Genomic DNA, 14,842 nt, shown 5'->3' on the forward strand with positions numbered 1-14,842 from the left:
AAGTAAAAATACGGAGCGGGAAAAAATAGATGGAATGTCCAAAAATTAACTTTTGAGTTCCTTTATTTTAATAATTTCAAAAAGCGAATGCCAATACTTAAGATTTTATCAGGTAATACAACTTCTTAATCAACCCTTTGATGTGATGCGTTCAGTACTAAAAACTCAATTAAATTTATATTACTTATGAGTCATCAATCTTTGCTTAATCAAAGTAGAAAATTAATGTGGAATATAGTTTATGATTATTGAGCATTCAGATTTCCCTATAAATGCAAAGTGTTTAATATGATTCATATACATATGCAAAATGATAAATTATTCGGAGATTTTGATTTTGTGTTCATAACTTACATCTCGATGTGTTATCCACAGGTTTTAATTTTTAAACATATAATACTTTTTTTTAAGTAAAAAATATCAGACCGAGATAACAGTGATTCAAGTATTATTTTTTTTTTCCATGACTATTTTAAATGTTTGTTTATACAAAATTTTCGCTCTTTTTTATTATTTTTTTTTTGTAAGGAACACCCAATACAATTGAAGCACCTTTCTTTAACTCTTGCCGATGATGAGATAACACAAGTCTTTGAGGAAGGAAGCTGATTTAATATAACAGGGATTGAGGTAAGAAATTGATTTATAGTAGGAGGGGAACATGAGGCAGGAAACAGACTTACGGTAGGAAACATACTAGAGGTAGGAGGCAAGGTGACTATATTACATATAGACACCTTGGGTAGGAGGTAAGCTTAGAGCAGGAAGAGGACTTGAGGTAGGAAACATATTAAAGATGGGAGGAGAGCTTTGAGGAGAAGAAGGATTTAGGTAGGAAATTAACTTAAATTAGGATTAATATAAATAAGCTGATTTAAGGTTGTAAGGGAGCTCGAGGTAAGAAACGGATTTATGGTAAGAGGGGAGTTTGAGATAGGAAACGGATTCAAGGTAGAGGAGATTGATGTAGGTAGAGTGCTCCAATTGTTTCCTCTTATTTTCGCAATTGATTAGAGCAGCTTTATTTCTTTCTAGATATTCTTTCTTTTCTTCTTCTTTTTTCCCCACATAAATATTTTTCAAGAATCGAAATGATCAATTCCTTAGATGAAATGTGATTCTTTAATAGCCTTATAGATTTAATTTCTTTACTATTGGACCACTTCTGCGATCTGCAGAAATATTGGGAGTGATTCTCTACCAGAAAATGAATATATTTTATCTACTTTCCTAAGCATTATAATGTATGCTAAAATACCCATAACAATGAAATTCTTGTTCTGACCTCTGAAAAGCATTTAAAAAATAGATAACAAGTAAAAAATATTATTGAAAGAAAAAACGTGGACTAAATGACGAATGATTGATTTCAGAAAAATGTCAATAATTTTATTTTTTGATAAGTAATTTTGATTTTTTTTTTAACAACACTTAGATACACAACCTTTGTGAGCATGTTCACTCAATATGGTCACCCTCAGCAGCAATCACAGCCTCCACAAGGCAGCGGAAATCCTTGGAGAAGTTGATAATGAACTTCTCGTACAAGTTGTTCCACTCCTTCACAATGGCGGCCTTCAGGGAGTCAACGTTCAGGTGAGATGTCCGGTTAGTCTCCCTCTCCAAAGTACCCCACCCAGCAAAGTCCAACGGGTTCAAATCCAGCGAAAATGATGGGCACATGTCCTTAGTACAAAAATCAGCCATGTTGTCGGCGCAGAACTTCTGGCATTTGACCGGTGTGTGTGAGGGTCCACACATAGTTGTCCTCTGGATAGGTGGCAGTATGGTGAACCTCAGCACCTTATAGTAGGCCTCCTGGCCAATTTTCTCCCCAGCCTTAAAAAAGAAGGGAGACATCTTCTTGCCGTCGGACACCACGACCCTCAGGACCATTGTTTGGGCCTGATGTTTTGTAAACACCACCCCTTGACCTCATCTGGTGATAACCCAAGCCAGGGGTCATTCCGACGGTTGTAGACCTGGTCCACGGTGAAAATCTTCTCGACAGAGAAAATTTTTACGTGGATCCATTTGCCTTCATCCACGCACAAACTTTCTTGCAACTATGTAGTCTCCTTTCCTTGAGAGGTTTTTCCATCCATTTTCATCTTGGCCACCTTGAAAATGAGGATCCTGGATCACTTTATAATGTTCATGATCTCTGCACCCTCAATCTTGGCATTCAGAAGGTGAATCCTCTGCCTTTTTTGCTTCTTGCTCGTCCTTGCTTGCTCACTCATGAATCATAATGAAAGATTTGAGAAATGTTTATTATTGTTTACTTATACAGAAAGGACCGGAGATCGGAATATGCAGAAAAAATCACATAACCTCTCTATTTGAATTATATAATTAGCATTTATTAATAGTCCACGTTTTGCTTCCGAACCCTGTATATATATTTTTTAAATTACAATATATAACTTTATTTGCACCGCTTCATCAAACATGTACATGTGAGATGACCCTGCTCCTTAATCTTCAACGGCAAATAAATTGCTTTTATTTTAAGATAGGAAATTAGTTTTTCCTCTTTGAATGGACTTAATCTCCGAAAAGTCCATTGTAAACAATTGAACTTCAACCCTTTTATATTTAGAATAAGTCATAAGCGATGACTCATAACTGAGTCGAGTGTTGTAGTCTTTTTCTTTCCATTGAAATACATTCCAAAAGTTTTCTATTGGAACTATCACTGTTTAATATCCAATCGTCCAGAGGATTTTTTTAGAATGGACTCCCTAAACAAGGAAGAGAAAGTTTCCGAATTATCGTAGCATGTATGGCAAACGTCACTCCGCCTTCCCATAATTCCTAGTTGTGGACATGCAGTTTTCCAATAATTTAAAAATTTATTTTTCCAACAATATCGTTCATAACCAAAACCATGATTGAACATATTTCTGGTACTATGGTATATTTACTCCAATGACTTGGGAAACTAACAGTCTTGAAGTCCGAATGAGGAGGTAACCTTCCAGGAATAAAACCGCCATGCTCATTCATTAGGTTTTAAAGAAATATCTTGATACCTTCCCGTTGCTCATGAATAGATCTATTGTAAGGGTTGTTCGATAGATTATCAATAGATCTATGTGTCCTCAAAGTAAGGCCATTTTCCAGATAGTTAGTATGTAAACGACCAAGGATACTTTTTGGATATTCCCATAAAAAAAAATGGGATTTGGCACATATGCTTCCCTTTAATATAAAGCTTCCTCTGATATCTTGTCGTCTTTTTCATCAATTGAAGAAAAATGTCCAAGAGCATATATTTCGAGAGAATCTTTGGAAATTGCCGAAATTTCCAAGGACTGGTACTTGGAAATGTAACTTCTTACGGAGAAAACCACTTAGAGTATGGACCTCTCTTTCCAAAAGACTCTTTAAGCTCTATTTTACAATTACATCCTATTTCAAAAAAATTACAAACCATCTCGTTCCCTTCCTCATCAAAGAAGTGTCATGTCATGATGAAAAGGTCGAACATCGACATAGAAGATGGAATTTTTTTTGTCGTACATGATTTATAGGGTTTTGAAAATTAATAATAATGTTGTTAAATCGTATAACAGTGTAAAAGAACATTGCAAGAGGTAATATTGTACGTCGTTTCGAATAATTAATTTCCCTCATCTGGGAAGGACATCAGTTTTTTTAATTATAGGTCTATTCCTTTTTTTTGACACAGCACGAACTTCTATCAAATCCTAAATTGGATTTGTCATAACATTAACAGAAATAATAAATGAAGATATTTTAAAAATAGGTCGATTTCATAGTTGAATTTATTGATTACTCATAGGTGTGCTTACAATATCTGATATTAACAATAAAACACTCTTTATATATTATTTATAAATAGACTAAGAATAATATGGTAATAAAATTAAAGATATTGATTTATTAAAAATAATAATATAATAAAGCTTGCCATTTAAAATCTACAGTTAGAAGCGCATAAAATTACAGTCAATTTATGTTATTAGGGTTTTGCTATTACTTTGGGAGGAATAAAACTTGATTAATTATACATTTTCTATGTAAAAAATAAAGTGGTATCCTTCAGTTACATATTACTTGGAAGACATTTGTGTGAGCAAATCAATGATGTAATTCTGTTGTTTACTCATTAGCCTCAAAGACCTTTCTATTTTGTTTATTCTTTGATTTGTTGCAATTAATGAAACCTCTTGCTTCCTCATTAATCTCATCTTGGCTGCCTCTAAAATCTCAACGTCAAGAACGATAGTCTCTGGATCCAAGAGGCCCTTTGAGGATGTATGAGCTCCCATTTGACTTTTTTCTCTTCTTGAGCGATTAGGATAGAAAATAGCTTGTTTCTCTGCTAGACGCTCAGAAAATAGCAAGAACCTTTTTGAACCAAGAGTCAGTCCGATGAGCTTACTCATTAATCTACTTTGAAATACCCCACGAAGGCAGGAACAATCAGGCACTTTGCGTCCCCAAGAGAATGGAGGCCAATTGGAGAAAAAATGAAAAGGATCTCCAAGGAGCATAGATTCAAAATAGGAAATGAGTTCAATTCGAGAAACATGGTTCACAATTTCCGCTTCCTTTTGTATGGAAGAGATGTCACTGACAGCCAAACCATTTAAAAGATTCACTAATACTAGCATGATAAAAAAAACATAAAGAAGGAAGACGATTCGGCCAAATGGTAAGTCAAACTCAATGCTCTCAAACTCAATTTCTCCAGTCAGACTCATGGTGATTGTTTTAAGGAGGGATCTTTCAACAGTCGTAAAGTAAGGATTGGGTTGTTCTCCTTCTTTTGTGGCTGGTCTTTTCAGCATGATATAAAATGCCAAAGCAAATGCAATTATAAAGCTGATAGACCACGTCAGGAAAAGTATAAAATTTTGAGATATCCGTTTGAACATAGTAACAAATGTACTTGCTTTCGGATGACGCCCAAAAAGCAAAACCATTTCTGCCCAAGTTAGAAGTAATGCTGCAACACATATTGATCGAGAAGATTCTGTTTTTAAATTTTCAGTAAAGCAAATGTAGAATGAAAGGGATACCAAAGATATTTCTAAGATATTTTCCACCGAAAAGATGTAACGCCTGGAAAAATAAATATAAAATTAGTCCAACGTTGCTTTAAAAATATGTAAGACTACTAACCGAAAAGAAACAAAGGCTTGAAGAAATTCTCTAATAGTTAATAAAACCAATAGAACCATGACGATGATTCGAATGGTATTGAGAGTTCCAGATGCTATTTCCTAAGAGAATAAAAATATAATTTAATTGACTCAATAATCATAATAAAATTATTATTATGTAATAGTGCTCTTCCTTTTCTTATTAATTTTCTAACTTAATACAAATGCAAACAAAACATAATGCATTGAAACAAGTGGAAGAAATCAAAGATTGAATAAAGATGAATGCGTACCATTTCTGAATTCTTCAACAAGAGATAAGTGGTGAAAAATCCAACATATAGTAGATAAAAGAGTAGATTGATGTAAAAGTAATGTCGCATACGCCTCCACTTCATACACAGAAAACTCGTAATGACAGGATGAGTCAACAGTGCTCTATGACCTGGTAGCTGAGACATGTACCAAAGGGGTTCAGCCTCAGGAAGGTTGTATTGTGGAACCATGTTAGGCATTTCCCTTGGTTCAGGTCGTAGTAACGAAGCTTTTTCGGATTTTTTGTCAATTAAGGGAGGTCCCAAGAACGAGTAACTAAAAACAATTTTGTATCTTTCATCAGTAATCAATCCTTCTCCTTGTAGGCAATCATCCAAATACTCTTCCATCACTTCTGGGCTAATGTGAAGAATTGGCGTTTCATCCCTTAAATTTTTAATACCAATATTCGCTGAGCAGCGCAAAAGTTTTCGAACAGTGTCTTCTTGACCTAACTGAGCTGCGACGTGAAGGGGCGTATTTCCAAGATGATCTGCACCGTTGATAGTAGGTTGAATCAAGGATCTAAAGCTGGCTTCATCATCTACAATCAAAGAAAGACATTTCTCATAATTCCTTTCCTCAAAGTTGACGTAAGCTTTTGACTCTCTTTTAATAATCTTATGAAGAATATTTTCCTTTTTGAAAGGGTCTACTGCAGAAAAGTCGATATCATTATTCAACTCCTTGAATATTTTTAGGATTTTATAGTATCCATGATGTGCAGCAAGAAGAATAGGAGACATTTTATAGTTGGGACAGTAATAGTTAGGATCTGCTCCTTCATCAATTAGAAAACTGACAAGAGATTTGAATCCAAGATCACAACAATACTGAAGAAAGGAATAAGCGCCATTGTCTGCATTCCATTTGATAGTTTGATCTTTGTAAGTGTTATAAGTAGCAATAAAAGTCCCTGGACTTGTCGATTCTTTGTATAATGCAGAGAAAAGTTTATTTTCAATTGTATCCTTGCTCTGTGTATTAGCTGGTGTAAGTGAGAAGGTTCCCGCTGGAAAACGAGCATTTAAATGATCTTCAATGGACTCATCGTCCACTTCAACTTTGGCATAAGCTCCCTTTTTAATGAGGAGCTGAATTATTTCTTGGGATCCTTTCTCGGCACCAAAATAAAGAGGTGAAATCCCAAGATTATTTTCGCAATCAATGTTGATATTTTCTTTCTTTAAAAGTGCTTCCACGCACTTGATATAGTTGCATTGAGCTTCTTGCTTCAGAATGGGATCCTTGATCCAATTGGCGTTGGATTTCAGACATGCCAGATGAAGTGCCGTGTTCCCATTTTCAATTCGAGCGTTTACATCCGCATTTATGTCAATGAGGGATTGGATCACTTCATGGGCCCCTATCTCGGCAGCCAAATGTATAGGAAAGGACCGAACAATTTTGTGGGGGATATTAGGATTAAGATCGGGTCTAAGGAGAACTTGAAGTGCAAACTCTTCCTTTCCAGGCTGGGATAAAGCGAGATGAAGAACAGTGGAGTTATTGTATTCTGAATATTCTTTGTTGACATCCAGTGCGTCATCTGCGAGAATGTCACTGAAGAGACGAAGGTCTCCTTCATCCATGGCAGAGATAAGGTCAATCCCATGATCGGGAACACATCCCATTTTGCCCCCAAAAGACATTTTCAAGGAGATTCCTACTATTTGGGTTGCTGTTTTGTTTCCTTTGCTTTTATATTTCCCTTCGTCAAATGATAACATGAAAATAAAAGAAAAACTATTTTTTTTAGTAGAACCAGTGACTAGTCTTCTTCTCCTCTCCTTCCGGCTGTTGTAACACACTCTCACACGCCTTTTAATAATGGAACCTGCCTTAATAGTAGTAGTAAATAGATACGATTGCCAATACCAATTGTACGTACCACATCATTGGAAATATTTATTATGTAGTGTACATACTTAAGAATAATAAATGAATTAATAGCAATAATTTCTTATGTCTTCCCACAACAATTGAGCAGCTTCATGTACTCTTGAAGTACTGAGGGCAGTATTCTTTTTGTTAACAGTACGCGACGTTGATTGTTATTCATTTTTACATACGTACTCTCTAACGATGCTTACATATACATATATAATAATATGTATGTTGTGCCTCTAAAAATAGAAGAAAATACAATATGCATACATTCATTTCTTGACCCCCAAATTATTTGTTTACTTCAGGTGTAATCCCTCCCCATGTATACATACATAATCTGTATAATAAACTATGTTATATGAGGTTAAAAACAAATTTTAAATCCTTCTCTTTTTCGAGAATATAGGTTGTGAACACGAATATTTACTATGATCTAATTTATTCCCTTACAAAAAAGTACAAAAGAATCATTGTTACAATTGTTAATGCTATTAATTATTATCTAATTTGAGCAATTGTTCTACATGCAAATCAATCCATGATCTGTATTTTCGAACATCCGTGTAGGCTCCAGGAATACCAGGTGTTGCACATCCAATTCCCCAGCTAACGATTCCAGTTAAATATTTCCCTTCACATACGAGAGGCCCACCAGAATCCCCCTACGAAAAAAATGAATAATTTATTGTTTGATATAAACAATAACGGGTCACACAATAATGACGTCCGGTTGACAGGGGGAAGGGGGTACCGATTGAAGGATTTTTATGATGGGAGCATGAGTATTTGATATTTCGGAGTCCCCTAAAGTTTCACTATTCAACAAAACCTTTTTAATATGAAATACAGGGGTCCCTACTTATTGCTGTTTTTGGGAACGGAAAAAAAATCCACATTATATGGAAACTGCGTTGTACAGAGACAACCCAATTCTATTTCAAAATAGTATCAAAATGAACAAGGAAGCACAATATAAAATTGATCAAAGTGTATTATCGAGCCTATTCCCATTTAAAAAAGTAAGAAGGTCACAAAAAAAAAAAAACTCTGGAGGAGTGAAACTGAGTGAAAGGGTCTCCTGAGGGGTACCAGAACATTATCCAATCATTGGAAGCCAATACTGCAAGAAAAATATTCATTCGATTAAATTGGTGGCTTATTAATTACAAAAATACCTATTCCTATTTAAGTAAAGGTAACACTAGAGGGAGGGGGAGGGGTCAAAAACGGTACTTTTTTACAGACGTCATAAATATATGACCCCTAATCATAATTATTTACTTGACATGCATCAGTAGCTTCTGAGCCTGCACAGAGCATATATCGACCATCCCATGGATAAGAGCTCAAAGTACTTGCACAGCCCTCATTGCTCATTATTGTTACAAAAGCTTTTTGAAGTTTATCTGGAAGCTCCATTCCGGGAGAATGCAATTTCCCCCAACCAGTTATCACACAGTCTCTTCCACTCACATTATAGTTGGCAGGGGCTAAGGAGATTGGTGAACTCGGATGACTTTGATCCCTTGTGGTTATTTGGTACTTCTGTAGAAGCAAAACTGCAACATCGTTAGATTTTGTCGTATCATTGTAGTCATGAACGACTATTTTTAACACTTCTCGTTTAATATTGGTTGCATCACTTAGTTGATGAGCACCCTGAATGACCTTAAAAGAGCTTGGTACTCTGAAAATAAATATAAATGTAGCTAATTGATTTAATTTCAATTTCTGGATTATTTTCTTTAACATTTTTACCATTATAAGCCTCCTAATAAAGAGCTCAATTTAAATTATGTATATAATTTAAAATTTTAGATTCAAATTTATTGAATGGAAATGACCTTAATTTTTGGAGTCCCTGCTTGAACTTGGGGTACTGCGCACTTTGCGTATAAGTAAGGTTGATAATTTTGGTAAGAATACAAAAGCGTGCGAGGAGAAGGTAAGAAATACTTATGGCATCATTGATTAAATAATATACATCTTCTTCGATCAAGAACGTTATCACTCCTGCCTTTATTATTATAGAGAACTGAATAAAATGCCTAAAATAACGTCCCCTTCTGTCTAGATTTCTGAAAATAGAGGCCCAGGAATTTGGAAAATACTTACTGGATGCTACACAGATAGAAAATGTATATTATTTAATCAATGATGCCATAAGTATTTCTTCCCTTCTCCTAGCACACTTTTGTATTCTTACCAAAATTCTCAACCTTACGTATAAGGTAGCCGTGGCCTTGTTTGTATCTAATACCATTTCCTGGGCCGAATTTTGTAGTGATGCCCCTTTATTTTAAGTGCTTGTTACCAAACTGAGCCTGTATAAAATAGAACCGAGACTGATAAAGCTGGACCGAGACCGGAAGCGATAGAACCGCTGAACCTGAACTTGACATAGCCGGCTAAATTCTCATTTTGTTAGCCAATATCATGAATCACTTATTTGTGTACATTTCTGATAGATACCATTTTAATGCTAAGGACTGGCAATATTTATCCCTGAGCTTTCATCGAGAATTTTTTTTCATGTAATGTATTTTAATTTCTTTGAGAATTCTCCTTCCAATTTATTTGTTCCTCACAGTTTTTTTCCCCCATGTTCTTGAATCATAAATAAACATCCTCACAAACAAACAAAAATCAAACCTCTTAGATGTAAATCAAAGTTTCCATTATTATCATAATTATAACTCTTCAACAATAGGCAGGGGCGTCATCGGGGGGTGAGCTGGAGGGGCCTGTAGTCCGCCCCCCCCCCAAAAAAAATTAAGGAAATTTTACTTTTTTTGAATATATATTTTTTTTTCATATTTGAGAAAATTATGCAGCCGAGCAAAAAATTTAACATATAAATTTTTTTTCCACAAGACTTAGTTTTTGGTGAATTAGATATAGATTTTTGAATTTTTTTTCCAAAAAATTTAATATTTCAAATTTAAATATTGGAAACTTTTTACAAAAAATATTATTTTCTGTAAATACCTATGGATTTTTTTTTATAATTTTTTTTCAAAGAAATTGCAAAATCTAAGCCCTCAAAATGTAATCCTGCGGGTACCTCTGACAGGTGTTCAAAACTCCCTTATTATCATTATTATAAGTCTTCAACAACAGGTGTTCAAAACTGAGAAGCAGATCATGATATTGTTTGGTATTCAGGTATAAAAACATAGAATAGAATATGTGTGTATAATATTTTCTAAAGTACATCCAAAAAATTTTTAAAATACGACGATAATTTTAATTATTACATCGGCTTAACTAATTAAACCCCTAAAGTTAAGGGCATCCGTCCAATTCTACTTTGAGTCCAACAAGGACTTACAATTATAACTTTGAAAAAAAATTCCTCAGGGTTACACTCCGCCTTTTATGAGTACATAAATGAAAAGCATTTACATATTACATTATTTGAAGAATAAAAACTTATAAAAATTCGTTGAAAATAAAATTTCGAAAAAAAAATCCAACAAAGCCATTCTCAACTTCATTATATTTATTGACGTACTAACTAAAGATGAACAAATGTATGTATACTCCAAATACATGCCTATTAAGTATTTATCGTTGAATATTAGATTATCCGTAACACAATCGGCTGTTTTATTTGTTCATCAATCCAGGATCTATAGCAGATATCTTGGAATAAACATCTGGGACACTGGAAGTAGCACATTCAATCCCCCAACTTACAATTCCGACCAATTATTTGTTTTCGCAGACCTTTTCTTCTTATGTTAACTCTGCTTCGTCTTCTAAGAAAATTATTTGATTGTTAAGTGTCCTTGATGCATATAATGCAGAAATGTATTGTCTATATGGATAACTATATAACCTGGTCACTTTAAGCCTGACCCTTATTAATGATTTCTTTATTACTTGTGAGTCCTTTTAGTGATTGGAGAACAATTGGAAGATCATTTTAGACTTTAAAGATAATGTGCCTCTCTTTTCTTGATAGTTTTGTCTGAAAAGCATATTCTATTCTGCTATTGCTTAAAAATAGTGATTGGGAATTATTAAGTGTTTATATGTTAAAAAATATATATGTGACTTCTTAACTTCTGTAGATTTTGTTTTGAATATTTGAATGTTGTTACAATTTCCAAGCTTATTGACTTAGTAATCTTCTTCTAAGGAGCTAAATTGCTTGCTAGCATATTAGAATATTACTCTCTCGAAAATCTGGGATCTTTACAAAAATAAATAAATTACTACGTGTGTGCCATACGAGCTGATTATAAGTTGTTTGATTGAAGACAATATTTAAAACATATCAAAATTATATTATAATTATTTGATTCATTCTGTTCTATTTTGGACTTGCAAATGCTATTTCGTAATTATTCGTTTGCAAACGAGTGGAGACTTCAAAATCATTCATATTATTAGTTAAATAACTATTATTGATTTGTATTACTAACTATTCCATGCTATATGAAAGTAGGGATGCTTCAGAAAACTTGATTTCCCTTGTATTAATATATATACACATATCTTTAGAGAGGGGAGTCAAATTTACAAGGCAAAAGAGGCTTATTCAAGGTATCATATTCAGTTACGTTCGAAAGATAATTACAATGAACTCTATTTTTATTATACTCAAGATAAATAATAAATTAAGATCTTATAGTTTGTTTATGTTTTTCAAATGAGCATTTTATATTTAGTGCATAATATCCACTTATTATTGATTTCTTCGTTTTACTATATTTATTTGAAAATGTATGTTCTGAACTATTTTTTTTTAATTAAAAAAAAACTTTTTATTAATTAATTTTAGTATCGTAATCGAAGGAGGGTAAAAATATACACTAATACAATTGTCTAATTAGGAAATAAAATACTACTATATGATATGCTAATTCAATTAGATATTAAAATTTGAATTTCCTCCTCTGTGACGTCATCAAAATAGCCGTACAATTGTAAACTAAAGCAAACAAATTTCTTATCGACACACATATGTATTTTAAATGTATGTATTGATTATTATCATGGAAAAATGAATGTGATGCAAATGAGTATATAATATAAACACAATAGGAAACAGATATGATTTTTTTGTTCGTTATCTCTTTATATAAAAGGAACAAGGACTCGTGATTCAAAGTAAATATTAACACAATCATTATTTATTGAACTATGACGACATTATTATTGTTGAATCGTGGAGATAAATCCTTCAAAGAAACACAATAAGTTTTAACTGACAAGCATCTCGTTCCTTAGAGCCAGCACAAATCATATAATGCTTATTCCAAGGATTTTAGTTTAGCTTTCTGGCACACTCTTGATCTCGAAGAACATAGATTTAAGATTTTTGAAGAATATTTGGTAAATCTTCACATTGATACTCAAGCCTAGCCCAACCAGATATGAAACATTTTGCACTCAGAGGATCATAGTCCCTGGATGCTAATTTTATAGCTGTAATTCCTTAACGAGATGAGTTAAAACTTTGAATTAAAACAAGCAACGCTACAACATATACTTTTGAAGAACTTTACAAGTAATAAAAAATATCCCATAAATACAGGTTTTCTCTAATATATGAATTCAATAGGGTCATGAATTGAACAAGTCATACTGATGGCTAACAATTTTTACGATTAATGTTTTCCTAATTTATCTTGTGGCTAAATTAACCAAGTACTTACAACTTTGAAACTGTTTTTAGTCCTACATATACATTTACAAGTAATTTTGAAATTCTCACTTTTTGAAAATTTCAATCAATTAAATGAATGTACCATTGGGGTCCATTGAAATCTGAACATTTACTAGTTCAATAATTAATGGAGGCTGAGTGATTGAAATAAATTCATATTTCAATATATTAAAGCATAAATAACATCAGTATGTCCGAAAATTTGGAGTGGAATAAGAACTCTGTCAAAAAGGCAAAACTGGACCTGGAGAAGTTAAAAAAAACAGCCCAGTCTAATCCCCTCAAGTCCCTCGACTACAGTTTTTGTGTGCATGTCAAGGAGAAGGCCTGAAATTTCATTCATCCAAACCGAGATCCTCAAAGCCACTGTCAGCTAGAACTGAGACGCTATAACAGATGAATACATCCTCAGCCGGTGCCAGGCCTTCCGACGCTGCCTGAAGCCATCACTGCCGCTACATTAATGATAAATAGAGCCTTAACCCACATGCATACAGAGTATTAATTTTGTTGAAATTATATTTTTAATTAATAAATTATATCTTGTTGAAGTTGAAAATTCAAAGTGTTTAGATTTTAATGGACCACTCGGTATACAAGTTCTAGAATGGCCTCTTTTACCATGTAGCCGTGAAGGTTCATAATGCAAAATTAATAAACAACAATAATTATGATCAATATAATTACATACCTTCCAACCACACAATGGGCCGCCGTGATAGCAATGCGCTCTCCTATTAATGTTGCACCACAAAAGGGATGATTAAAATCTGATCCTTGTAATCCTAATTGATACTGTATCTCTCCTATCGATGAAAACAATTATTATTGAAGGAGAAAAAGTTGTTATGATAATAATTTTACCCCTTTCTGTGGGTCCTCCATTCACAATCCTTTCTTCCACCCTTCTCACAGGAGGGAGAGCGAAAGCCCAGATAGAAAAGGTGACTTGGAGTAAAAGAAACAACACCTTATTCATTTTGAGATGATTGATACAATGTTAGATGCTTATACATACATACTTTTGGTTTACTTAACTCTACTTCTCTTTCAGCTTTCACATGTAAATACAAGTGTTCTAAAAAAAGAGACTAGTCAAATATAACGTGGAAAAGGCCAGGGGTTATAGTCTATAGAGGCATAATTATCTCGCACATTCATTATGTTGTATCACTCATCAGTACTTTAAAAAATATGAAATACATCCAACATTAAATAAGAGAAGTATAGGTAAATTATGGAAGCCATTAAATTTGAAGATAATTTATTATTTTGGGTACATAATGAGCCACCAAAATTATACATTTCATTATCTTTATTCAATTAATACTAAAAATAGCATTTTACTTGAATATTATTGCATTATGGTACCGGGTGATCCATTGAAATCTGAAAACTTACTTTTTCAATAATGAAAATGGTTGAGTGATTGAAATTAATTCATATTTCGCTACATTAAATCATAAATAATTAGTTACAAAAACCAAACAAACCTGAGATCTTTCGCTAACGTAGAAGTCGTGAAATGACGACAAATTTCCATTCGCACACTCCAAGCAGTTGGGTGTCTCCAGGATCACCGTCTACAACATCAGCAAGTTCAAAACGTTAAAGAGGAAGAAGGGCTCTATCAAAAAAGCCAAACTCGAAAATGAAAAAGCCTAGGCTAATCCCGTCAAGTTCATAAGGCCCATGGAAGATATCTAGGAGTTTCACACCAGACTGTCCAGAGAGCTATAAAAAAAGTGGGTGGAAAGAGCCTCGTGAGAGTGGAGAGTCCACTTTTAACACCAACAATGAAGAAACCCATCTCTTCCGTTGCAAG

General features: G+C 33.6%; 2 protein-coding genes across 2 annotated transcripts; both read right to left on the reverse strand.

The window, feature by feature from the left end:
• Positions 1 to 3,773: 3,773 nt before the first annotated feature.
• On the reverse strand, positions 3,774 to 7,463 carry LOC121122214 (transient receptor potential cation channel subfamily A member 1 homolog). The gene is made up of 4 exons (XM_071890497.1): positions 7,342 to 7,463; positions 5,429 to 7,287; positions 5,155 to 5,255; positions 3,774 to 5,094 (listed from the first exon to the last, which is right to left on the reverse strand). The coding sequence occupies exons 2-4, from the start codon at positions 7,178 to 7,180 to the stop codon at positions 4,080 to 4,082; spliced, it is 2,868 nt and encodes a 955-aa protein (XP_071746598.1). The 5' UTR covers positions 7,181 to 7,287; positions 7,342 to 7,463; the 3' UTR covers positions 3,774 to 4,079.
• A 299-nt stretch (positions 7,464 to 7,762) lies between these two features.
• Positions 7,763 to 14,083, reverse strand: LOC121122224 (trypsin-3). The gene is made up of 4 exons (XM_040717219.2): positions 13,882 to 14,083; positions 13,709 to 13,823; positions 8,622 to 9,027; positions 7,763 to 8,002 (listed from the first exon to the last, which is right to left on the reverse strand). The coding sequence occupies exons 1-4, from the start codon at positions 13,994 to 13,996 to the stop codon at positions 7,832 to 7,834; spliced, it is 807 nt and encodes a 268-aa protein (XP_040573153.1). The 5' UTR covers positions 13,997 to 14,083; the 3' UTR covers positions 7,763 to 7,831.
• Between the last annotated feature and the right edge of the window lie 759 nt (positions 14,084 to 14,842).

The sequence above is a fragment of the Lepeophtheirus salmonis genome, chromosome 1, assembly GCF_016086655.4.
Source record: "Lepeophtheirus salmonis chromosome 1, UVic_Lsal_1.4, whole genome shotgun sequence".
In the NCBI taxonomy this organism is placed as follows: domain Eukaryota; kingdom Metazoa; phylum Arthropoda; class Copepoda; order Siphonostomatoida; family Caligidae; genus Lepeophtheirus; species Lepeophtheirus salmonis.

Excerpts from the sequence above, each read along its gene's own strand:
- LOC121122224 (XM_040717219.2), bottom strand. The coding sequence starts at position 13,996 with ATGAATAAGGTGTTGTTTCTTTTACTCCAAGTCACCTTTTCTATCTGG. Across the intron at positions 13,824-13,881 it reads TGGAGGACCCACAGAAAGGG|GAGAGATACAGTATCAATTA; the intron begins GTAAAATTATTA and ends TTTCATCGATAG. Across the intron at positions 9,028-13,708 it reads GCCCATTGTGTGGTTGGAAG|AGTACCAAGCTCTTTTAAGG; the intron begins GTATGTAATTAT and ends ATTTATTTTCAG.
- LOC121122214 (XM_071890497.1), bottom strand. The coding sequence starts at position 7,180 with ATGTTATCATTTGACGAAGGGAAATATAAAAGCAAAGGAAACAAAACA. Across the intron at positions 5,256-5,428 it reads TGTTGAAGAATTCAGAAATG|GAAATAGCATCTGGAACTCT; the intron begins GTACGCATTCAT and ends TTATTCTCTTAG. Across the intron at positions 5,095-5,154 it reads CAAGCCTTTGTTTCTTTTCG|GCGTTACATCTTTTCGGTGG; the intron begins GTTAGTAGTCTT and ends TTATTTTTCCAG.